Below are 27,160 nucleotides of genomic sequence, written 5' to 3'. Positions count from 1 at the left end.
AGACAAGACTCCAGGTTTTCGCTCTTAAACCTGGTGCCTAGAAATGCATTTTCTACTGGATGCAGACAGAAGCTCCATATAGACATATCCATCGCTGCATCTCTCCTGCCTTGTGTTCTCCCTAATTTTCCCTTTTTAACCCACAGAGGAAGAAAGTTCCAGCATCACTTCTGGCCTCTCAAGAGTGAGTTAGGTGGCCAGGTGGGGTTTTTCATGCCTGTAATCTCACACTGAAGGGGTGGCCTGCCCCTCCACACCAGTGGGTATTTCTTGTCGTGTGGGATGAGAGACAGAAAAGAAATCAGACACAGAAACAAAGTATAGCGAAACAACAGTGAGGCCAGGTTACCAGCGCTTAGCATACCACGGACCTGCACTGGCACGGGTCTCTGAGTTCCCTCAGTTTTTATTGAATATTATCTTCATTATTTGAGCAAAAAGGAATGTAGTAGGAGGGCAGGGTGATAGTAAGGAGAAGGTCAGCAACAAACATGTGAGCAATAGAATCTATGTCATAATGAAGTTCAAGGGAAGGTACTATGACTGAACGTGCATGTAGGCCAGATTTATGTTTCTCTCCACCCAAACATCTCAGTGGAGTAAAGAATAACAAGGCAGCATTGCTGTAAACATGTCTCGCCTCCCACCATAGGGCGGTTTTTCTCCCATCTCAGAATTGAACAAAGGTACAATCGTGTTTTATACCGAGACATTCAGTTCCCAGGGGCAGGCAGGAGACAGTGGACTTCCTCTATCTCAACTGCAAGAGTCTTTCCTCTTTGACTAATCCACCTCAGCACAGACCTTTTATGGGTGTCGGGCTGGGGGACCGTCAGGTCTTTCTCATCCCACGAGGCCTTATATCAGACTATCACATGGGGAGAAACTTTGAACAATACCCAGCTTTCAAGGGCAGAGATCCCTGCAGCTCTCCACAGTGCATTGTGCCCCTGGTTTATTGAGACAAGAGAATGGTGATGACTTTTACTAAGTACACTGCTTGCAAACATTTGGTTAACAAGGCACGTCCTGCACAGCCCTACTTGCCTTAAACCTTGATTTCATACAACACATGTTTTTGTGAGCTCCAGATTGGGTCAAAGTGGTTGGGGCAAAGTGGCTGGGGCAAAGCTACAAATGAACAACATCTCAGCAAAGCAATTGTTTAAAGTACAGGTCTTTTTCAAAATGGAGTCTCTTATGTCTTCCCTTTCTATGTAGACACAGTAACAGTCTGATCTCTCTTCCTTTTCCCTGCATATCCCCCTTTTCTTTTTGACAAAACCACCACCATCATCATGGCCCCTTCTCGCTGGTCACTGTCTCTCTGGAGCTGCTGGATACACCTGTAGACTAAAAATAGAAAGGACAGATATACAAGGATTAATACAAAATTTGCAATAGTGGAATTTCCGGTGGTTTTAACCCAAGTGACGGGGGCAAGAGGACGGTGTGGGTGCTGCGGCACCCAGGCAATCTCCCACCTCCTTTGTGTCTTAGTTGCTGTTTCTCATAGTTTTCAGTCTTTCTCCTCACCTGCTCACTCGCACCTTTTATCTCTTTGTCTCCCTTCTCTTACGGTCTCTCTCTCTCTCTCTTTTACACTATCTCTCTCCCCAATCTCACTTCCTGTGTCTCTCTCTGATCTCTGTCTCTTTTTCTTTCTCTTCCTCTCCCTGGCTTTCCACATGTGCCGTTTCCTTGGTGGATTGTAACTTCATCTGTTCTTCTGATATCACCAGTTTGTTCACCCTGCGAGTCGATAATGCTCGATTGCGGGTTTTCTGTCTCTGCAGAGGCACTTTCATTTGCATCTCTGATGGGTTCATTGTAGAATTTCAAATGTCTAGTGGGTTTCCAAACAGGAAGCTGATTTTCTCCTCGTGAAACACAAGCAAAACCTCTCCCCCATGTTATCACCTTACCTATTTCCCATGTTTTGTTTTTGTTGTCTTTCCACCAAATCAGTTTTCCCTCATGTGGGCTGTTCTTTTTACCAGTAAAATGTTCTGCAGAAGTAGTGGTCTGATTTCTATGTATGTCTAGAAAATCTGAAGTATAGAGTGTTAGATTAAGTTGCCTCTGGGGAGTGCTATACTCCTTATTGTCTTTTTCATTTTTTTGTTTAACCAATTGAGCTTTGAGTGTTCTAAGCAGGACAGGTAAGATCTGCGTCTGGCACAGTCAGCCAGGTCTCCTTACCCTGTGCTTCCCTTTCTGCCTGTGACTGAATGGGCATGTCAGGGTCGAGTAGGGGATCCAGGAGGAGGAAGCATCATTAACTTCTATTCTGCAGCAATTGATGGCCATCCAACTTGAACAGTGGGGGCTTATCACCTCATGTACTAAGACCAGAGATAGCTGATGCCAAGTTTGGCAAAATTAGTAGCTTGAGATGTTAGGTTTTTCATTTGAGGTTTCTATGCTGCTACTGTCTTCTGCTCTTGGTCACAGAGGCTGCCACAATCCGCATGTCAAGTCCTCATGTGACAATATCCAGACAAAGCAAGGAAGAGGTACAGTGTATTCCTGCATGTTTCTTAAAAAAATATTTTTGATAGAGAATAATTGTACACATTTATGGGGTCCATGTGAGATTCTGGCACATGCATGCAATGTGTAATGATCAAATTAGGGTCTTTAGGATATTAATCACCTCAAACATTGATCATTTCTTTGTGTTGGGAATATTTCAAATCTTATTGCTATTTAGAAATACACAATAAATCTATTTATCAGGATACAAAATCTATGTACACATATCAGTAGCAGTGCTATACACCAGCATCTACCAGGCTGAGAATCAAATCAAACCCTTTTATAATAGCTGTAAAAATAAAATACTTAGGAATATATCTAACCAAGGAGGTGAAAGACCCCTACAAGGAAAACTAGAAAACACTGTTGAAAGAAATCATAGATGACAAAAACAAATGGAAACATATTCCATGCTCATGGATGGGTAGACTCAATATTGTGAAAATGACCATACTGCCAAAAGCAGTCTACAAATTCAATGCAATTCCTATCAATGTACCATCATCATTCTTTATAGAACTAGAAAAAAAAATGCCAAAATTCATTTGGAACTAAAAAAGAGTCTGCAAAGCCAAAGCAAAACTAAGCAAAAAGAACCAATCTAGAGGCATCACATTATCCAACTTCAAACTATATTACAAGGCTATAGTCACCAAAACAGCATGGTTCTGGTATAAAAATAGGCACATGACCAATGGGAGAGAGTAGAGAAGCTAGAAATAAAGCCAAATACTTAACAGCTAACTGATCTTCGACAAAGTAAACAAAAACAAAGTAAGAAAAGTACACCCTATACAACAAATAGTGCTGGGATAATTGGCAAGCCACATGTAGAAGAATAAAACTGGATCCTTATCTCTCACCTTATACAAAAATCAACACAAGATGGATCAAAGACTTAAATCTAAGGTCTGAAACCATAAAAATTCTAGAAGATAACATTGGAAAATGCTTCTACACATTGGCTTAGGCAAAGAGTTTATGACCAAGAACCCAAAAGCAAATGCAACAGAAACAAAGATAAATAGACGGGACTTAATTAAACTAAAGGCCTCCTGCACAGCATAGGAAATAATCAGCAGAGTAAACAGATCACCCACAGAGTGGGAGAAAATTTTCACAAACTGCATCTGACAAAAAACTAATGTCCAGAATCTACAAGGAACTCTGATCAGCAAGAAAAAAATAATCTCATCAAAAAGTATGCCAAGGACATGAATAGACAATTCTCAAAAGAAGATATACAAGTGGCCAACAAACATATGAAAAAATGCTCAACATCACCAATTACCAGGGAAATGCAAATCAAAACCACAATGCAATACCACGTGTAAAATAAACAAAAAGAGGGCCAGGCGCCGTGGCTCACGCCTGTAATCCTAGCACTTTGGGAGGCCAAGGTGGGCGGATCATGAGGTCAGGAGTTTGAGACCAGCCTGACCAACATGGTGAAACCCAGTCTCTACTGACAATACAAAACATTAGCCGGGCATGGTGGCAGTTGCCTGTAATCCCAGCTACTCAGGAGGCTGAAGCAGGAGAATTGCTTGAACCCGGGAGGCAGAGGTTGCAGTGAGTTGATATGGCACCACTGTACTCCAGCCTGGGCGACAGAGCAAGACTCCATCTCAAAAAAACAAAAAACAAAACAAAACAAAAAAACAAAAATTGATGTTGGCATGGATGTGGTGAAAGACAACGCTTTCACACTGATGGTGGGAATGTAAGCTAGTACCACCACTATGGAAAGCAGTATGGAGATTCCTTAAAGAACTAGAAGTACATCTACTATTTGATCCAGCAATCCCACTGTTAGGTATCTACCCAGAGGAAAAGAAGTCATTATATGAAAAAGATACTTTTGCACACATGTTTACAGCAGCAGAATTCACAGTTGCAAAACTATAGGATCAGCCCAAATGCCCATCAATCAATTAGTGGATAAAGAAAATGTGTTATATATATGTATACCATAGAATACTACTTAGCCTTAAAAAGGAATAAAATAATGGCATTCATAGCAACCTGGGTGGAGTTGGAGACCATTATTCTAAATGCAGTAACTCAGGAATGGAAAACCAAACATTGCGTGTTCTCACTCGTAAGTGGGAGCTAAGCTACGATGATGCGAAGGCACAAGAATGAAACAGTGGACTTTGGGGGCTCAGGGGGAAGATGGGAGGGGGTGAGAGATAAAAGACATTGGGTAAACTGCTTTGCTGATGGGTACGCCAAAATTTCAGAGATCACTACTAAGGGACTTACCCATGTAGCAAAATACCACCTGTTCCCTAAAAACTATTGAAATTAAAAAAAAGAAATATACAATAAATTGTTGTAGTCACTTTCTGTGATAATAAACACTAGATCTCATTCCTTCTATTATATATTTTTATACCCATTAATCAACCTCTTTTCAAACCCCTCCTATTCCCAGCCTCTGGTAACTATCATTCTACTCTTTATCTCCATGATATCAATTTTATATGGCTCCAGGGCACACAAGTCCATAACTGCGGTCTCTATCCCTGACCCTACTGACCTGAAATATGGCCCCGCTTTGATTTCCAGGAGCATAAACCGCTCATATAAGTGAGAACATGCAATAGTTTTCTTTCTGTGCATTGCCTAGTTCACCTGACATTATGACCTTTAGTTCCATCCATTTAGCTGAAAATGTCAGGATTTCATTCGTTTTTATGGCTGAATACTATTCTATTGTGAGTATATTCCCATTTTCTTTATCCATTCATCGATTGACACTTAGATTGATTCCATATCTTGGCTATTGTAAAGAGTGCTGCAGTAAACATGGGGGTACAGATATCCCGTTGATACACTGATATATTTTTTTGGATATATACCCAGGAGGGGGATTGCTGGATCATATGGTAGATCTGTTCTTAGTTTTTTGAGAAATCTCTGTACTTTTTTTCATACTGGCTGTACTAATTTACATTCCCACCAACAATATAGGATAATTTTCTTTTCTTCACATGCTTGCCAGCATTTGTTGTGCTTTGTCTTTTTAATACCCATTCTAAGAAGTGTGAGATGATATCTCACTGTGGTTTTTATTTGCATTTCCGTGATGATTAGTGATGTTGAATATTTTTTCATAAACTTGGTGATTTGTATATTTTCTTTTGAGAAATGTCTGCTTATTTTTTGATAGTTTCTTTTGCTGTGCAGAAGCTCTTTCATTTAATTAGATCCCATTTGTCAATTTTTGCTTTTGTGGCAATTGCATTTGGCATCTTCACCATGAACTCTTTGCCCATCACTATGTACCGGATGGTATTGCCTAGGTTGTCTTCAGCGTTTTTATAGTTATGGGTTTTACATTTAAGTCTGTAGGCCATCTTGAGTTAATTTTTGTGTATGGCGTAAGGGAGGGGTGTTGTCTTTTCACTCTGTTGATTGTTTTCTTTGATATGCGGAAGGTATTTAGTTTAATATAATCCCATTTGTCTGTTTTTGTTGCTTGTACTTTTTAAGTGTTAGCCATACAATCTTTGTTCTCAAGCGTTTCTCCTGTGTTTACTTCTAGTAGTTTTATAGTTGTGGCTGTTACATTTAAGTCTTTAATTGATTTTGAGTTTATTTTTGTAAGTGATGAGGGATAAGGGTCTAGTTTTATTCTTCTGTGTTTGGATATCTAGTTTTCCTGGCACCATTTAATGAAGAGGGTGTCCTTTATTCAGTGTATGTTCTTGACAGCTTTCTTGAAAATCAGTTAGCTGTAAATATGTGGATTCATTTCTGGATTCTTTAGTCTGTTTCCTTTGTTTTTGTGTCTGTTTTAATACCAATACACGCTGTTTTGGTTACTATAGCTTTGCAGTATATATATGTATACTGTATATATATATGCAGTATATATATACTGTATGTATATACAGTATGTACATACAGTATATACATACAGTATGTACATACAGTATATACATACAGTATGTACATACAGTATATACATACTGTATACACATACAGTATATACATACTGTATACACATACAGTATATACATACTGTATACACATACAGTATATACATACTGTATACACATACTGTATATACATACTGTATACACATACTGTATATACATACTGTATACACATACTGTATATACATACTGTATACACATACTGTATATACATACTGTATACACATACTGTATATATACTGCATATACATACTGTATACACATACTGTATACATACTGTATACACATACTGTATACATACTGTATACACATACTGTATACATACTGTATATACATACTGTATATATACTGTATATACATACTGTATATATACTGTATATACATACTGTATATACTATATATACTGTATATATACTATATATACAGTATATATACTGTATATATACTATATATACAGTATATATACACTGTATATACATACTGTATATACTATATACAGTATATATACTGTATATACATACTGTATATACTATATATACTGTATATACACTGTATATACATACTGTATATACTACATATACTGTATATATACTGTATATACATACTGTATATACTATATATACTGTATATATACACACACATATATACGTATATATACACGTATATATACATATATACGTATATATACATATATACGTGTATATATACACGTGTATATATACATATATACGTGTGTATATACACGTGTATATATACATATATACGTGTGTATATACACGTGTATATATACATATATACGTGTGTATATACACGTGTATATATACATATATACATATACGTGTATATATACATATATACATATACGTGTATATATACATATATACATATACGTGTATATATACATATATACATATACGTGTATATATACATATATACATATACGTGTATATATACATATATACATATACGTGTATATATACATATATACATATACGTGTATATATACATATATACATATACGTGTATATATACATATATACATATACGTGTATATATACATATATACATATACGTGTATATATACATATATACATATACGTGTATATATACATATATACATATACGTGTATATATACATATATACATATACGTGTATATATACATATATACATATACGTGTATATATACATATATACATATACGTGTATATATACATATATACATATACGTGTATATATACATATATACATATACGTGTATATATACATATATACATATACGTGTATATATACATATATACATATACGTGTATATATACATATATACATATACGTGTATATATACATATATACATATACGTGTATATATACATATATACATATACGTGTATATATACATATATACATATACGTGTATATATACATATATACATATACGTGTATATATACATATATACATATACGTGTATATATACATATATACATATACGTGTATATATACATATATACATATACGTGTATATATACATATATACATATACGTGTATATATACATATATACATATACGTGTATATATACATATATACATATACGTGTATATATACATATATACATATACGTGTATATATACATATATACATATACGTGTATATATACATATATACATATACGTGTATATATACATATATACATATACGTGTATATATACATATATACATATACGTGTATATATACATATATACATATACGTGTATATATACATATATACATATACGTGTATATACACATATATATACATTTTTTTTTTCTTTTTGAGATGAAGTCTTGCTCTGTCGCCGGGGCTGGAGTGCAGTGGCATGATCTCTGCTCACTGCAAGCTCTTCCTCCCGGTTTCATGCCATTCTCCTGCCTCAGCCTCCCGAGTAGCTGCTGGGACTACAGATGCCCGCCACCATGTCTGGCTTTTTTTTTTTTTTTTTTTAGTGGAGACGGGGTTTCACCATATTAGCCAGGATGGTCTCGATCTGCTGACCTTGTGATCCACCCGCCTTGGCCTCCCAAAGTGCTGGGATATAGGCTTGAGCCACCTCGCCCGGCCTCTTTGCAGTATATTTTTAAATCAGGTAGTGTGAGGCTTCTAGCTTTGTTCTTTTTGCTCAGTATTGCTTTGGCTATTTGGGGTCTTCTGTGGTTCCATATGAATTTCAGGGGTTTTTTTTCCTGTTTCTGTGAAGAATATAATTGGTAGGGATTATACTGAATATCTAGATTGCTTCGGGTAGTATGGTCATTTTAACAGTATTAGTTATTCCAACCCATGAGCATAAGATGCCTTTCCATTTGTTTGTGTCCTTCTCAATTTATTTTATCAGTGTTTTGTGGTTTTCATTGTAGAGGTTTTTTGGTTTTTTTTTTCCTCATCGTTGGTTATGTTTATTCCTAGGTATTTTATTTTTGTAGCTATTGTAAATAGAATTTCTTCCTTGATTTCTATTTTAGCTAGTTTGTTACTGGTATATAGAAACATTACTGATTTTTGTATGTTGATTTTGTATCCTGAAGCTTTACTGAATTATACATCCGTTTTTAAAAATGTTTTTTATTTTTTATTTTTTATTTTTTGAGAGTGTCTCACTCTCTTTTCCAGGCTGGAGTGCGGTGGTGCAATCTTGGCTCACTGCAGCCTCCACCTCTTGGGTTCAAGCGATTCTCCTGCTTCAGCCTCCCAAGTAGCTGGGATTACAGGCACCTACCACCATGCCTGGCTAATTGTATTTTTGGTAGAGACAGGGTTTCACTATGTTGGCCAGGCTGGTCTCAAACTCCCAAACTCAGGTGATCCGTCCACCTTGGCTTCCCAAAGTGCTGGGATTACAGGCATGAGTTACCATGCCCAGCCTAATTTATTTTAAGAGTTTTTTGGTTGAGTCTTTAGGTTTTTCTGTTTACAGGTATAAGATTATGTCATTTGCAAAGTGAGACAATTTGTCTTCCTTTTGTCCATTTGGGTGCCTTTTATTTCTTTATCTTGTCTGATCACTCTGGCTTGGATATCCCATACTGTGTTGAATAAGAGTGGTGAAAGTGGGCATCCTTCTCTTGTTCCAGTTCTTAGAGGAAAGGCTTTTCAATTTTTCCCAGTGAGTAGGATGTTAACTGTATATTTGTCATATATGCCTTTTCTTAGGTTGAAGTGTTCTTCTATGCATAATTTGTTGAGAGTTTTCATCATGAAGGAATGGTAAGTTTTACTAAGTGATTTTTCTGCATCTGCTGAGATGATCAGATTGTTTTTGCCTTTCATCTTGTTGATGTGATGTATCACATGTATTGATTTGTGTATGTTGAGCCATCTTTGCATTCCTGGGATAAATCCCACTTGATCATGATATATTATCTTTTTCATTCATCATTAGATTTGCCTTGGTAGTATTATGCTGAGAATTTTACCATCTATATTCATTAGGAATATTGGCCTGTAGTTTTCTCCTTTTGTTGTATCCTTGTCTTCATTGGATATCAGGGTAATGCTGGCCTTATACAATGAGTTAGGAAGAATTCCTTCCTCTTCAATTTTTGGGAATAGTTTGAGAAGAATTGGTGTTTGTTTTTCTTTATAAATTGGGTAGAAATCAGCATAAAAGCCTAGTCTAGGGCTTTTCTCTTTTGGGAGACTTTTTGTTACTGATTCAAACGTGCTATTCATTTTGGGTCAGTTCAGGTTTTCTGTTTCTTCCTAGTTCAATCTTGGTAGGCTGTGTATGTCTGGGAATTTATCCCTTTCCTCTAGGTTTTCCAATTTGTTAGCATATGGTTGTTCATAATAGCCTCTAATGATCCTTTTTATTTCTTTGGTAACAGTTGTAATGTCTCCTTTTTCATTTCTGATTGTATTTATTTGGGTCTCTTTTTTTTTTTTTTTTTGGTTAGCCTCACTAGTGGTTTACCAATTTTGTTTAACTTTTCAAAAAACCAACTTTTATCTTGTTGATTGTTTGCATTTCTTTTTTGTCTCTGTTGCATTTGGTTCTGCTATGTTATTTATATTTTTTCTTTCTACTAATTGTGTGTTTGATTTGTTCTTGCTTTCTGAGTTCCTTGAGGTGCATCATTAGATTGTTTATTTGAAATCTTTCTACTTTTTTGGTGTAGGCATTTATTGCTATAAACTTTCCTCCTAGTACTGATTTTGCTGTATCCCATAGGTTTTGCATGATGTGTTTCCATTTTGTTTTAAAAAATTTTTTGATGTCCATCTTAATTTCTTCATTGACCCAATGATTATTCAATAGCATGTTTAATGTCCATGTATTTGTACAGTTTCCAAATTTCTTCTTCTTATTGATTTCAAGTTTTATTCCATTGTGGTCTGAGAAGATACTTGATATGATTTTAATTTTTAAAATTTTGTTGAGCCTTGTTCTGTGTCCTAACATATGGTCTATCCTGGAGAATGTTCCATGTGTTGATGAGATGATTGTAGATTCTGCTGCTGCTGGATGAAATATTCTGAAAATATCTGTTAGGTCCATTTGGTCTAAAGTGCAGCTTAAATCTAATGTTTCTTTGTTGCTTTTATGTCTAGATGAACTGTCCATTGCTGACAGTAGGATATTGAAGTTCTCAACTATCATTGTGTTGGACTCTATCTCTCCATGTAGATTTAATAATATTTGCTATATGTCTCTGGATGCGCTTGTGTTGGTTGCATGCATATTTGGAATTGTTATACTTTGTTGCTGAATTGATCCCTTTATTACCATATAATGACCTTCTTTGTCCTTTTTACAGTTTTTGACTTAAAGTCTGTTTTATCTGATGTAAGTTTAGCTACTCCTGATTATTTTTGATTTCTGTTTGTGTGGTATATATTTTTCCATCCCTTCACTTTCAGTCTGTGTGTGTCTTTACAAGTGAAGTGAGTTTCTTGTAGACGCTGTTGGGTCATTTTTTATCCATTAAGCCTGTCTCTATCTTTTAGGTAGGTAATTTAACCCATATTCGAAGTTATTATTGATAGGTGAGGACTTATACCTGTCATTTTGTTCATTGTTTTATGTTTATTTTGTATATCCTTTTGATATGGTTTGGCTGTGTCTCCACTCAGATCTCATCTTGAATTCCCATGTGTTGTGGGAGGGACCCAGTGGGAAGTAGTTGAATCATGGAGGCAGGTATTTCCCATGCTATTCCTTTAATAGTGAATAAGTCTCATGAGATCTGATGGTTTTAAAAGGAGGAGTTTCCCTGCTCAAGCTCTCTCTTTGCCTGCTGCCATCCCTGTAAGATGTGACTTGCCTCTCCTTGACTTCTGCAATGACTTTGAAGCCTCCCCAGCAATGTAGAACTGTAAGTCCATTAAACCTCTTTCTTTTGTAAATTTCCCAGTCTTGAATGTGTCTTTATCAGCTGTGTGAAAATGGACTAATACAGTAAATTAGTACCATAAGTGGGCTGTTGCTAAAAGATACCTGAATATGTGAAAGTGACTTTGGAACTGGGAAACAGGCAGAGGTTGGAACAGTTTGGAGGGCTCAGAAAGAGACAGGAAAATGTGGGAAAATTTGAAAGAGATTTCCTAGAGACTTGCCCAAAATGCTGATGGTTATATGGACAATAAAGTCTAGGATGAGGTTGTCTCAGATGAAAATGAGGAACTTGTTAGGAACTGGCACAATGGTGACTCCTGTTATGTTTTAGCAAAGAGACTGGTGGCTTTTTGCCCCTGCTGTAGAGATTTGTGGAATTTTGAACTTGAGAGATTTAGGGTATCTGATAGGGTTTTTGAACTTGAGATTTAGGGTATCTGATAGAAGAAATTTCTAAGCAGCAAAGCATTCAAGAGATGACTTGGGTGCTGTTAAAGGCCTTCAGTTTTATAAGGGAAGCAGAGCATGAAAGTTTGGAAAATCTGCAGCCTGACAATGCAATAGAAAAGAAAATTCCATTTTCTCAAGAAAAATTCGATCTGGCTGCAGAAGCTTGTTTAAGTAACGAGGAGTCAAATGTGAATCCCCAAGACAATGGGGAAAACGTCTCCAGGGCATGTCACAGGTCTTCATGGCAGCCCCTCCCATCAAAGGTCCAGAGGCCTAGGAAGAAAGGATGGTTTTGTGGGCTGGACCCAGGGACCCCTGTTGTGAGCAGCCTAGGGTGCCTGAGTCCTAGCCACTCCAGCTGCAGCTAAAAGGAGCCAAGGTACAACGTGGGCTGTGGCTTCAGAGGGTGCAAGCCCCAAGCCTTAGCAGCTTCCACATAGGGTTGAGCCTGTGGGTGCACAGAAGTCAAAAATTGAGGTTTGGGAACTGCTGCCTAGATTTCAGAAGGTGTATGGAAATGCCTAGATATCCAGGCAGGAGTTTGCTGCAGGGGCAGGGCACTCATGGAGAACCTCTACTAGGGCAGTGCAGAAGGGAAATGTGGGGTCGGAACCCCCACATAGAGTCCCTACTGCAGCACCACCTAGTGGAGCTGTGAGAATAGGGCCACCATCCTCCAGACCCCAGAATGGTGGATTCACTGACAGCTTGCACTGTGTGCCTGGAAAAGCTGCAGACACTCAATGCCAACGTGTGAAAGGAGCCAGGAGGGGGTTTAAACCATACAAAGCCACAGGAGTGGAGCTGTGGCCTTTTTTCTCCCAAGGCCATGGGAGCCCACCTCTTACATCAGCATGACCTGCATTTGAGACATGGAGTCAAAGGAGATCATTTTGGAGCTTTGAGATTTCACTGCCCCACTGGATTTTGGGCTTGCATGGGCCCTGTAGCCCCTTTGTTTGGGCAATTTTCTGCCATTTGGAATGACTGTGTTTACCCAATGCCTATACCCCCATTGTATCTAGGAAGTAACTAACTTGTTTTTGATTTTACATGCTCATAGGCAGAAGGGATTTGCCTTGTCTCACATGAGACTTTGGACTGTGGACTTTTGAGTTAATGCTGAACTTAGTTAAAACTTTGGGGGACTGTTGGGAAGGCATGATTGGTTTTGAAATGTGAGGATATGAGATTTGGGAAGGGCCAGGGGCAGAATGATATGGTTTGGTTGTGTCCCCACCGGTGTCATCTTGAATTCCCACATGTTGTGGGAGGGACCCGGTGGGAAGTAATTGAGTCATGGGGGCAGGTGTTTCCCATGCTGTTCTCATGATAGTGAATACGTCTCACAAGGTCTGATGGTTTTGAAAAGGGTAGTTTCTCTGCAGAAGCTCTATCTTTGATTGCTGCCATCCATGTGAGACATGACTTGCTTCTTCTTGCCTTCCAACGTGATTCTTAGGCTTCCTCAGCTATGTGGAGGTGTAAGTCCATTAAACCTCTTTCTTTTGTAAATTGCCCAGTCTCAGTCAGGTATGTCTTTATCAGCAGTGTGAAAACAGACTAATACACCTTTGTTCCTTTTTTCTCTCATTATTTATGGTTGCAGTTTGGTGGTTTTCTTTAGTGATGATGTTTGAATCCTTTCGTCTTTGTGTGTCTGAACTACCAGTGAGTTTTATACTTTCATGTATTTTCATGATGGTAGATATTGTTCTTTTGCTTCCCAATGTAGGACTCCCTTAAACATTTCTTGTAGGACCACAACAAACAAGACACAAACAAAGTCTTTTGCTTATCTGGGAAATCCTTTTTTCTCTTTTATTATTACTATTTTTTTAAGCAATGGAGTCTCACTCTGTCACCCAGGCTGGAGTACAGTGGCATGATCATAGCTCACTGCAGCCTTGAACTCCTGGGATCAAATGGTCCTCCTGCCTCAGCCTTCTGAGTCTCTGGAATTGCAGATGTGAGCCACTGTGCCAGGCTCCTTCATTTGTGAAGGATAGCTTTGCTGGGTATAGTATTTTTGGCTTACATTTTTTTATTTTTATTTTTTTACTTGTACTATACATCCCCTTTTCTCCTATTCTGTAAGGTTTCTGCTGATAAATCCCCTGTTAGCCTGATGGAGATTCTCTTATAAGTGACTTGATGCCTTTCTCTTGCTGTTTTTAGCATTTTCTCTTTGTCTTTTGACAATTTTACCATAATGTGCCTTGGAGAAGACCTTTTTGAGTTGTATTTATTTGGTAATCTTTGAGCTTCCTGCATTTGGAAGCATTCAGGAAGTTTTCAGTTATTATTTCATTAAATAGGTTTTCTATGCCTTTACCCATCTCATCTCCATCCAGAACTCCCAGAATTTCAGTTTTTGGTCACATAAGTGTCCCATATGTCATGTAGCCTTGCTTCATTCTTTTTTCTTTCTTTTTGTCTGACTGGATTATTTTAAAAGACTAGTCTTCAGGTTCAGAAATTCTTTGTTTTGCTTGATCTAGTCTATTGTTAAAGCTGTCAATTATCTTTTGTATTTATTTCAATGATTTATTCTCTTCCAGGATTTGTGTTTGGTTCTTTGTTATGCTGTCTATCTCTGTTGAATTTGTCATTCAGATCATGAATTGTTTTCCTGTTTTTTTTTTTTTTTTTTTTTTAGAATTCATTATCTGTGTTCTCTTGTATCTCCCTGAGTTTCTTTAATAACATTATTCTGAATTTTTTTCAGGCATTTCATAGATTTTATTTTCATTGGATCTGTTGCTGGAGAATTATTGTGCTTCTTTGGAGATGTTATGTTTCCTTTTTCATATTTCTTGCATCCTTATGTGACTATCTGTGCCTCTGACATAACAGTCATTTCTTCCAATTTTATGGATTGGCTTTTATATGGGAAAGACCTTTTCTTATAGCTGTATCTACAATGTTCATTGGCTATCACACTTTGGCTTTGATTCTGGGTGGGTACAGTGGTATAGTCTGCGTATGATTCCTTCAGCTGTAATTGGCATAAGTGGTGCCTGTGAGTCATTCAGTGGCTTAGACTGCAGTATTTTTTTTGTGTGTGTGTGGTTGTTGAGATGGAATCTAGCTCTGTCACCAGGCTGGGGTGCAGTGGCACAATCTCAGCTCACTGCAACCTCTGCCTCCCAGGTTCAAGCAATTCTCCTGCCTCAGCCTCCTGAGTAGCTGGGACTATAGGCATGTGCAACCATGCGCAGCTAATTTTTGTATTTTTAGTAGAGACAGGGTTTCACCACGTTGGCCAGGATGCTCTCGAACTCCTGACCTAGTGATCTACCCGCCTCGGCCTCTCAAACTGCTGGGATTACAGGCGTGAGCCACCACACTTGGCCAGACTGTAGTTGTTATTGGAGGCTGTGGTGAGGCTTTGCTGATGGGGATGTCAGGAAGTCTTGTCCTTCAGCATCAGTGGTAGTGGTGGTAGATCTGGTGTGTCAATACTAGGGACCATGGGCAGTGTTTGTGGGCACTGATGATAGCCTGTCTGCGTGGGCCAATCCCTGGGCCTCCAGGTGGCTTCTTTGGTTGCTGGCAGTGGCAGCACTGGGCCAGGTGGGCAGGTGCACCACTGGGCTCCTGGGTGGTGTGTGTGGCAGGCTGATCTCTAGTTCTCCAGGTGACGTATGCAGGTTCTGGTGGTGGGTAGGGAGGCGTTTCCTCAGGCCTCTCAGTAGTAAGTGTGAGCACTAGCTCTGGAGGCAGGTGAGTCAATCTCCAGGCCCCCAGATGGTACATTCAGGCACCAGCATATTCCTATGCATTTCTAGATAAAAGTATTTTTCAGAAAACCTAAGCGTATGTCCTATTAATACAACTTACCCTCATCAGCTCTGCATGAGAAGAAGGGGGAATTCCCTCAGTAGAACAGTCATTATGGAATCACAGACTTGTTTTGAGCCAGTCACTGGTAAGGGGGGGTAGGCTAAAATGATAAGCTCAGAATCTAAACCTTAGACTAGGGAATGGCAAACTTTTTCCATAAAGAGGCAAATGGTAATATTTTAGGCTTTTGGTCTAGATAACCTCTGTTGTAGTGACGCAGTGGTGCCATCGTAGCCTAAAAGCATATGTAGACAATGGATAAATCAATGGACCTGGTTTTATTCCAGTAAAACTTAATTTATAGTCAGGGGGCCAGATTTGGCCCTTGGTCTATAGTTGGCCAACCCTGTTTAGAGCAGTCAAAATTTATTCCCTGGGGCTGGGCCAACTTTTTCTTAAAAAAAAAGAAAGAAAGAAAGCAACCCACTGTCAGAATAAAATAAGGTTTCTATTTAAAAAGAAGAAGAGGCTGGGTGTGGTGGCTCCTGCCTATAATCCTAGCACTTTGGGAGGGTGAGGCAGGAGGACTGCTTGAGGCCAGGAGTTTGAAACCAACTTGGGCAATATAGTGAGACCCTCTCTCTGCAAAGAATAAAAAAATTAGCCAGGCATGGTGGCACATGTCTGTAGTCTTAGCTACATCAGAGGCTGAAGGGGAAGATCACTTGAGCCCAGGATTTTGAGGTTACAGTGAGCTCTGACTGTACCATTTGTACTCTAGCCTAGGCAAAGAGGGAGAACCCAAAAACAAACAAACAAAAAAAGGTTGGTTGGGGCGGGTTGGGGAAGAAAGTATTTCTGAATTTCTGGGTAGGTTACTGGTAGTGTCAGGCCAAACTAGCTCTACAGTCATATTCATTATAAATAAAGGCAACTAGAAGATCTCCATCTAGCTATTAAAAATTGGTTAAAATCTACAGAGATAAAGGACAGTGACCCTTGTATCAGTTAGTTGTTGTCACAAAGTGCTGCATAACAAGTCACTCCAAATCTCAGTGGCTTAATACAACAATCGTTTATTTTCATGGATCTATGGGTCAACTGAGGATTGGTCAATCTAGCATGAGCATGTCTGGGAAGCTCGACTTTGCTCTTGGTGTCTCTTATCTTCTGCTGGAAGCAGCAGTCTGGCCTGGGTTTGTTCTCATGGTGATAGCAGGAGTGAGCGACCACAAATGAATGCACACTTTCCAAGTTTTTGGTCATACAGATTAATATTCCAGTGGCCAGAGCTAGACACAATTCAAAACCCAACATTAGGGACTGGAGAAATATACTCCGATTCTTCAGTGGGAGGAACTGCAGAGACAAATGACAGAGTCTTGGATACAGGGAGGACATTGATCCATTAATGTACCTTAATCATTCGCAACCCTCTAACCACCAATACAATTAAATAAGTATTTGTTGAATGCACTTGTGCCTGAATGCTTCTGGCTGCAGCCCAGGCAATGGGGGCCTGACTGGGGAGGGACCATAGCAGAGACTCGATGTCCTGCAGGTCTGCATGTAATTGTGCACGGCCGACTCCTCATTGGTCGTGGCTGACTTGCTTTATCCTGCGTCCCCAAGGGGCAACGATTGGCTGATTATATTTCTGAACAATTTTGACAAAGTTGTTTTCAGGAGCCCAGGAAGCAAATCAGTTGTAGATTTGAATTTTGCAGGGGATCAGAATTGTTGAATATATATATAGTCTTTTACATGCTGATAATTATTTCCACATCACAAAGAAGGCCGGCTATTAGGAGGCTGCTGTTCAATTCCTTTGCCCCTTGAACTCATGAGCTGTGTCTATGTGGGGGGCTCTCAGTTGTTAGAGTTGTTTCCCTTCATAATAACATCAGCCAACATTCTAAATAAATGCAGGAAATTAAATAGTCTCCCCCAGACAGGTACTTTGCCCTTCTAAAGTGAATTACACATTCTAAAATAAAACACAGTCACTTTTAAAAACCAAAAGGTCTTTGTGTCAGGTTGGTCTGGCTTCAGCAAAGATAATCTTTGCCTCCAGAGTAAAAGATCCGTGGAATCCACGGTATTGCATATGGCAGCCCCACATCTTGTTTCCTTTTCTTTTTTTTGTTTTTAACTAAAGGAGTTGGCAATTTTATTTTCACATTTCCCAATACAAGTGAAAACTGCATCTTTTCTAGCCCCACTTCTCCCCTCCAAAACTATTCTCTTTGATAGGGCAAGGGGGCAAGTCTTCCTTATGCTGTTAAGAAAACCCGATATCACAGCAGCATGATCTCCTGGTGAAGGGAGCAGGTAAATATAAAATTCATATAGGCCAGGTGCAGTGGCTTACACCTGTAATCCCAGCACTTTCGGAGGATGAGGCGAGTGGGTCACGAGGTCAGGAGATTGAGACCATCCTGGCCAACATGGTGAGACCCGTTTCTACTAAAATAAAAAAAATTACCCGGGCATGGTGCACACGCCTGTAGTCCCACACTACTCAGGAGGCTGAGGCAGGGGAATCGCTTGAACCCGGGAGGTGGAGGTTTCAGTGAGCTGAGATCATGCCACTGCCCTCCAGCCTGGGTGACAGAGGAAGACTCTGTCTCAAAAACAAAACAAAACATTACAAACAAAAAAAACCACAACAATAACAACAACAAAACCACACTGATGCAATGAGGCCTCCCCTCTATCCTTATCTGTCTGTTCGAGTCACTCTGGGCTGACTGGGCACCATCATGAGACGGGCAGGAGGTCTCATCATTGGGCACCCAGGCATCATGGGCATGTGGCCTCCCATGGGCGGCCTCATTCCAGGAGCAGGTCCCACTGGCATCATCCCAGGAGGAGGAGGGCCCATCATTGGCATCATGGGCGGGCCCCCCATATAGGCTGCTGCCATCATTCTGAAATGTGCGAGAAGTGTCAAATACACATTAGATTGTGAAGACTTAATATAAAAAGAAAGGAAAGTATTTTGTTATTGTTAAAATAGTTTATACATGTTGACCTGGTATTTTGGATAGATTTGTTTAAATCTGTGATATTATTCCAATTACCTTCACTTCTTTTGTTTTACTTTTTAAAATGTGGTTACTACAAAATGCAAATGTAAATATGTGGCTTGCATCATATTTCATCACATTTAGTGTGGACCCTGAGGATCTAGGGGAGTTATGAGCCTTAAGTTGAGGGTGACCCAGGTCAACGTGAATTGCTCTAAAGAGAAGCAAAGGGCTTAAAGAGAATGTATAAATGGAGAGAGGGAGCTCAGTCTCACAGGGTGAGGAAAGGCTTGCTTTCTTACACAGTCTGGCACTTCTTCAAAAGCTTAAACACAGAGTTCTATGACCCAGCACTTCCACTTCAGTTTATGAAAGAAATGAAAATATATGTCCGTCCAGAAACTTGTACACAAATGCTCATAGCAGCATTATTCATAATAGCGCCAAAGTGAAAACAACACAAATGCTTGTCTACTGATGAGTGGAGAAATAGAACATGGTTTGACTATGCAATGAATTATTCAGTCATCAAAAGGAATGAAGTAATAACACGTGCCACAACACGGATGAACTATGAGAATATTAAGCTAAGTGGAAGAAACCAGTCACAAAAGGTCACATATTCTAAGATGTCATTTATATGAAATGTCCAGAACACGCCAATCTATGAAGACAGAAACCCTGTCTCTACTAAAAATACAAAACTAGATGGGCGTAGGTGGTAATCCCAGCTACTCGGGAGGCAGGAGAATTGCTTGAACCCGGGAGGTGGAGGTTGCAGTGAGCCGAGATTGTACCACTGCACTGCAGCCTGTGACAGATACTCTATCTCAAAAAAAGTAGATTGTCAGGGCTTAGTGGGAGGAGGAAATGGCAGGCACCTGCTCATGGATACAGGGTTTCTTTTTGGGGTGATGAAAATGTTTTAAAATTGATCATGGTGGTGGTTGCCGAGCTCTGTGAATGCACTGAAACCATTGATTTGTTCACTTTAAATGGGCAAATCATATGGTACCTGAATTATATTTTAATAGTTATATTAATAAAGTAAAATCTTCCTTGAAGAGATGACACTTAAGGAGAGGCCTAGGGGGTGGGATGAGGTCACTATGTAGAGAAATGAGGAACAGCATTTCAGGGTGAGAAACAGCATAGTGAAGTCCCTGAGGTTGATAGGCATAAAGCAGATTTAAGGGACTTGTTTTTTGAGACGGACTTTCACTCTTCACGCCCAGGCTTGGGTGGAGCGGTGCGATCTTGGCTCACGGCAACCTCTGCCTCCCGAGTTCAAGTGATTTTCCTGCCTCAGTCTCCCGAGTAGCTGGGATTACAGGTGCCATCCACCACACCTAGCTAATTTTGGGATATTTAGTAGAGATGGGGTTCCACCATGTTGACCAGGCTGGTCTCGAACTCCTGATCTCAGGTGATCCAGCCGCCTCAGCTTCCCAAAGTGCTGAGATTACAGGCGTGAGCCACTGCGCTCAGCCAGATTTAAGGGACTTTCAAGATGTTTGTGTGGCTGAAGCCTGCAGGGCAAGCGAGAGAATCAGGAAATGAGGCTGGAGAAAGAGAGGGGCTATGTCATGGAGGGTCTCACATTAGTGTGTGGAAACTTCACACGAGTGGTCCCACCTTGGGCATCCCACCTAACTACTCTGTGTCCCAGCTTCCCCACTGGTGAAATAAAGGGCTGATGTAGGGATGGAATGAGATAGCGTGTGCTCAGTAAAGGTGACCTTTCATAATTTTTTTTTTTTTTTTTTTTTTTTTTTGAGATGGAGTCTCACTCTGTCGCCCAGGCCGGAGTGCAGTGGCGCGATCTTGGCTCACTGCAACCTCTGACTCCCTGGTTCAAGCGATTCTCCTGCCTCAGCCTCCCGAGTAGCTGGGCTTACAGGCATGTGCCACCATGCCCGGCTAATTTTTTGTATTTTTAGTAGACACGGGGTTTCACCATGTTGGCCAGGATGGTCTTGATCTGACCTCGTGATCCGTCTGCCTCGGCTTCCCAAAGTGCTAGGATTACAGGCGTGAGCCACTGCACCTGGCCTGGAGTTGTTTTTAAAAGCACATTTCTCTCAAATTAACTCCGGGGTGTCCCACTGTGACTTGGGAAAAGGTTGGATTTTCTGGAGGGGAAAAGTCAAACTTCAAATAGAATTTGGAGGCTGCCACTGTGGCTCATGCCTGTAATCCCAGTACTTTGGGAGGCTGAGGTGGGTGGATCATTTAAGGCCAGAAGTTCGAGACCAACCTGGGCAATATGACGAGACCTCGTTTCTACTAAAAATACAAAAATTAGCCAGGCGTGGTGGTACATGCCTGTAATCCCAGCTACTTAAGAGGCTGAGGCAGGTGTTATCGCTTGAACCTGGGAGGCAGAGGTGTCCTGTGTCCAAACCCCATGAGGCGTATCAGCTGGCTGAAGATAAAATCGGTCACGCTATGTTGGGATCGGGGTTGCTGTTATCATACCTCATCCCCACCCCTGCCAGGCATCCACAAATAGTCTTCGTCAATGAGACGTCCCTCCTGCCCCTGGCTGCCTTATTTCATCTGCACCCAACCATATCCATTGCTTGTCAGTGGGTCTCAACCTTGGCTGCACCTTGGAATCTCCTGGGGAGATGAGACAATACCAAGGCGCTCTCTCACTTAGTGTGATGTTTCCAAGGTCCATCCACATGTAGTAGGCACCAATACTTCCACTGTATGGATACAGCACATTTTGTTTATTCATTCATCAACCAAATGGCAAGCTTGGTTGTTGCTACCTTTTGGTTATTATATATATTACATGATTCCATTTATGTGAAAGGCCCAGAATAGGCAAATCTATAGAGGCAGAAAGCAGGTAAGTGGTTGCTAGGAGCTGGGGGAAAGGGGAGGAGATGGAGAGTGCTTGATGGATACAGGGTTATTTTTGGGGGGACCGGTGGGTGTTAATGAAAATGTTTTGGAACTAGACAGAGATGATGATTGCTTAACATTGTGAATGTATTTAATGATACTGAATAGTATGGTTTCATACAGGGACTTGTGTGTTATGTGAATTTTGCCTCATTAAAAAAATACTGCTAGGAGCAATGGCTCATTCCTGTAATCCCAGCACTGTGTGAGGCCAAGGCAGGCAGATCACCTGAGGCTGGGAGTTCGAGACCTGCCTGTGCAGCATGGTGAAACACTATCTCTATTAAAAATACAAAAATTAGCCAGGCGTGGCTGTGCACACCTGTAATCCCAGCTACTTGGGAGGCTGAAGTAGGAAGATGGGTTGAACCTTGGAGGCAGAGGTAGCAGTGAGCTGAGATCGCACCACTGCACTTCAGCCTGGGTGACCAGAACAAGATTCCATCTCAAAAAAAAAAAAAAAAAAAAAAACCGCACACACACAAAAACCAAAAATACTGATGCCCATGTTTCATCCCCAAGAGATTCTGTAATAATTGATCTGGGCTGCAGAGCCCGGGCACTGGGGTTTTAAAATCTCCCCAGGTGATTCTGATGTGCAGCTGTGTTTGAGAATCTCCTTCTGGAATGAACTTGTTCATGTTTTACTTGTGTTGTTTTCTAGCCTGCCAATGTCTTTCTGTTTCCCTTCACGTCTTTGGGGGGTAATTTTTACAATGCAGTCTTAACAACCAGCTGCCTCAAAATGCACTGGGATCCCTCATAACCAGGTAGCTCCCCATCTCCAACTCTGACCTGCCAAGTCAGAATCTTGTGCGTGGGGCCCAGGACTGTACATATTGAAACAGGCAGTGACCTGGGAACTATTTCTGAACACCCCTAGGTTTCCCCTGTGTTTGCCCTTTCCTTTCACATTTGGACCCCTTTGTGTGCTGACCACTGGGCTGTTTCACATGGACATAACATAAAAAAGACAGGCCAGGTGCATTGGCTCATGCCTGTAATCCCAGCACTTTGGGAAGCCGAGGTAGGCGAATCACTTGAGGCCAGGAGTTCAAGATCTGCCTGGCCAACATGAGTAAACCCCGTCTCTACCAAAAATATGAAATTAGCTGGGTGTGGTGATGCACACCTTTGATCCCAGCTACTCAGGAGGCTGAGGCTGGAGAATCCCTTGAGCCCAGGAGGCAGAGACTGCAGTGAGCCGAGATCGCACCACTACACTCCAGCCTGGGTGAGAGTGAGACTCTTAAAAAAAAAAAAAAAAAAAACAGAGATGGTCCTTCCTTTATGGAGCTCTCAGTAAAACAAGAAAGATCACGATGTCCTGGCATTTGTCAGAAATATATTTGGTATATGTAGCTGGGGTCACATGCTTGACATGCTTATTGAAAGCTTCTGGGTAGGAAGAGAACAATCAACACAGCATCACAGCCTGGCATAACTGTCTCCCAGGACAGGTCTCCCTGGGGAGACTGAGACCACAACTCTGAAATCAGAGCTTAAATCCAGGTTCTACATTTCGCTCAGTAATGTACATGATGTAGGACAATTTTTATATTAGTTATCTATTGCTGTACAACAATATTACTGCAAACTTTGTGGCTTGAGACAGCACACAATTATCACTATGTGGTTTCTGTGGGTCAGGAATCCAGGCGTGACTCAGCTGGATTCAATGCAAGGCTGCAACCATAATGTCAGCCAGGGCTCAGTTCTCATCTGGAGGCCTGACTGGTGATTGATCTGCTTCCCGTCTCATCTGGTTGTTGGCAGCATTCAGTTCCTTGCAGGGTGCTGGACTCAGGGCCCCAGGTTCCTGCTGTCCTCAGCTTCTTGCCACATGGGCCTCTCCATCTGGCCACTCATGACATGGCAGCTCACATCTTCAAAGCCAGCAAGATAGCCTCCTAGCAAGACAACTTAACATCCTATCTAACATAATCACTACATCCCATCACCTCTGCCATATTCTCTTGGTTATAAGAAAGTCATAGGTCCCTTTGTCAGACGAGTAGATTGCAAAAATTTTCTTCCATTCTGTAGGTTACCTGTTCACTCTGATGGTAGTTTCTTTTGCTATGCAGAAGCTCTTGAGTTTAATTAGATCCCATTTGTCAATTTTGGCTTTTGTTGCCATTGCTTTTGGTGTTTTAGACATGAAGTCCTTGCCCATGCCTATGTCCTGAATGGTATTGCCTAGGTTTTCTTCTAGGATTTTTATGATTTTTAGGTCTAACACTTAAGTCTTTAATCCATCTTGAATTGATTTTTGTGTAAGGTGTAAGGAAGGGATCCAGTTTCAGCTTTCTCCATATGGCTAGCCAGTTTTCCCAGCACCATTTATTAAATAGGGAACCCTTTCCCCATTTCTTGTTTTTGTCAGGTTTGTCAAAGATCAGATAGTTGTAGATAACGTGGCATTATTTCTGAGGGCTCTGCTCTGTTCCATTGGTCTATATCTCTGTTTTGGTACCAGTACCATGCTTTTTTGGTTACTGTAGGCTTGTAGTATAGTTAGAAGTCAGGTAGCGTGATCCCTCCAGCTTTGTTCTTTTGGCTTAGGGTTGACTTGGTAATGCCAGCTCTTTTTTGGTTCCATATGAACTTTAAAGTAGTTGTTTTCCAATTCTGTGAAGAAAGTCATTGGTAGCTTGATGGGGATGGCATTGAATCTATAAATTACCTTGGGCAGTATGGCCATTTTCATGATATTGATTCTTCCTACCCATGAGCATGGAATGTTCCTCCATTTGTTTGTATCCTCTTTTATTTCCTTGAGCAGTGGTTTGTAGTTCTCCTTGAAGAGGTCCTTCACATCCCTTGTAAATTGGATTCCTAGGTATTTTATTCTCTTTGAAGCAGTTGTGAATGGGAGTTCACTCATGATTTGGCTCTCTGTTTGTTATTGGTGTATACAGATGCTTGTGATGTTTGCACATTGATTTTTATCCTGAGACTTTGCTGAATTTTGCTATTTTTAGTAGAGATGGGGTTTGCTGAATGCAGTCCCCAGTCACGTACTCCCTTCTTGGTCAATCGATCACTACTCTCTCACGATCACGACCCTCTCACACGGAGCCCCTTAGAGTTGTGAGCCCTTAAGAGGGACAGGAATTGCTCACTTGGGGAGCTGGGTTGTTAGAGACGTGTGCCACCACTCCCAGCTAATTTTTGTATTTTTAGTAGAGACAGGGTTTCCCCATGTTGGTTGGCCAGCATAGTCTCCATCTCTTGACCTCGTGATCCGCCCACTTCGGCCCCCCAAAGTGTTGGGATTACAGGTGTGAGCCACTCCACCCAGCCCACAGAAGGCTTTTCATACTTGCTTGGCAGCCTCCTGCATCCTACGCCAGCACCTGGCCCTCACAACCTGTGGGCTGCTCTCATCCGTGATCTTCTCTCCCCAGGCCTGCTGTTCCTCGAGAAAGGAAGTTGTAATGGACAGAATTCTAGGACAGCCCCCAAGAGACCCACTCCCTTATATCTGCTCCCTGTATCATCTCTTCTTGAGTGTGTGCAGAGCTTGTGATTTGGCCAAGGGGAAGGAATTTTGCAAATGTGATTATGGTCACACTTGCTTTGTTAAGCACATTTGCTCAGCTGACTTTGAGTTCATCCAAAGCAGCATGACCTTTGGTGGGCCAGACGTAATCAGGTGAGTCTTTTAAAGGTGAAGTTTCAGAGATTCAACCCTTAGCCTCCAAGGAGACACAAATGGCCATGCTGTGAATTGTCTTTGGAGGTGGCAGCTCTAGGAGCTAAGGGCCTTCGTTCAACAATTGCAAGAAAATGAATTCAGTCCACAAACTGAATAAGCTTGGAAGAGGACACTGAGCATCTGATGAGACCCCAGCTGACACTCTGGTTGCTGTATTGTGACCCTGAATAGAAGACCCAGTTAAACCCTGCCCAGACCCTTGGCTCATGGAAACAGATAATAACTGGATGGTGCTTTAAGCTGCTCAGTTTGCACTGGTAAATCCACCAACAGGAAAGTAATATAGAAGTTAAATGGGCCAGGCATGGTGGCTCATGCTTGTAATCCCAACACTTTGGGAGGCTAAGGTGGGTGGATCACAAGGTCAGGAGATCGAGACCATCCTGGCCAACATGGTAAAACCCTGTCTCTACTAAAAATACAAAACTTAGCCAGGCGTGGTGGTGGGTGTTTGTAATCCCAGCATTTTGGGAGGCTAACGCATGAAAATCACTTGAACCCAGGAGGCAGAAGTTGCAGTGATCCACGATCATGCCACTGCACTCCAGCCTGGGCAAGAGAGTGAGACTCTGTCTCAAAAAAAAAAAAAAAAAAATTGTGCTTAATAATAGCTTGGAAGTGCACATATCTTCTGTGAAGGTTGATGGACTACAATTCGCTTCAAAACACAAATAAGTAACTGTGTTTAAATGAGGCCTTCTGTGTAATTTCTAGGGAAAATCAATGTGGCTATTCATATTTTGTTTCCCCTTCCAGGCACAGAGAAGTTGCCCATGACTCTGTGATCCGTTTTGTCCAATGAACCATGAGCAGCAGCAACTTGAGTCGCCTCCAGGTGGAAGTGTTAAGAGGCTCTATGATCCACCACATTCCCTTTCCCCTGAAGCGGTGATCAAGGACACATGCAGAGATGGGGCTTTTGTCAGCCTGGATCCCTGAGTGAACACAATGAACAGACCACCACACAATGCCCTAACACAGCCCAGACATGCAACATGACCAAGAATAAGCCTCACTGTGGCCAGGCATGGTGGCTCATGCCTGTCATTCCAGAACTTTGGGAGGCCAAGGCAGGTGGATCATTTGTTTGGGAGGCCAAGGCAGGTGGATCATTTGAGGTCAGGAGTTCAAGACCAGCCTGGCTAACATGGTGAAATCCTGTCTCTACTAAGTACAAAAATTAGCCAGACAGTGGTGGCAGGGGCCTGTAATCCCAGCTACTCAGGAGGCAGGAGAATCACTTGAGTCTGGGAGGCAGAGGTTGCAGTGAGCTGAGATTGCACCACTGCACTCTAGTCTGGGTGACAGAGTGAGACCCTGTCTCAAAAACAAATACCTCACTGCATGGAGCCACTGAGATTTGGGGATTGTTGTTACTGCACCAGAACCCAAATCATCCTGACTGCTAGA

The 27,160-nt window shown here is 40.9% G+C and overlaps 1 protein-coding gene across 1 annotated transcript in view; it reads left to right on the top strand.

The window, feature by feature from the left end:
* The window catches only part of LOC117978776 (junctional sarcoplasmic reticulum protein 1-like), a 60,023-nt gene extending 33,410 nt beyond the window's left edge, over positions 1-26,613 (top strand). The window contains exon 3 of the mRNA XM_063603677.1: positions 26,507-26,613. Coding sequence (XP_063459747.1) covers positions 26,507-26,552 — 46 coding nt within the window. The 3' untranslated portion in view covers positions 26,553-26,613. The remainder of the gene's footprint in view (positions 1-26,506) is intronic.
* Positions 26,614-27,160: the final 547 nt, after the last annotated feature.

Source organism: Pan paniscus, chromosome 3 (genome assembly GCF_029289425.2).
Source record: "Pan paniscus chromosome 3, NHGRI_mPanPan1-v2.0_pri, whole genome shotgun sequence".
Lineage (NCBI taxonomy): Eukaryota > Metazoa > Chordata > Mammalia > Primates > Hominidae > Pan > Pan paniscus.
The sequence above is the reverse complement of the archived record's forward strand: the minus strand, read 5'-3'. Positions and strand labels throughout refer to the sequence as shown.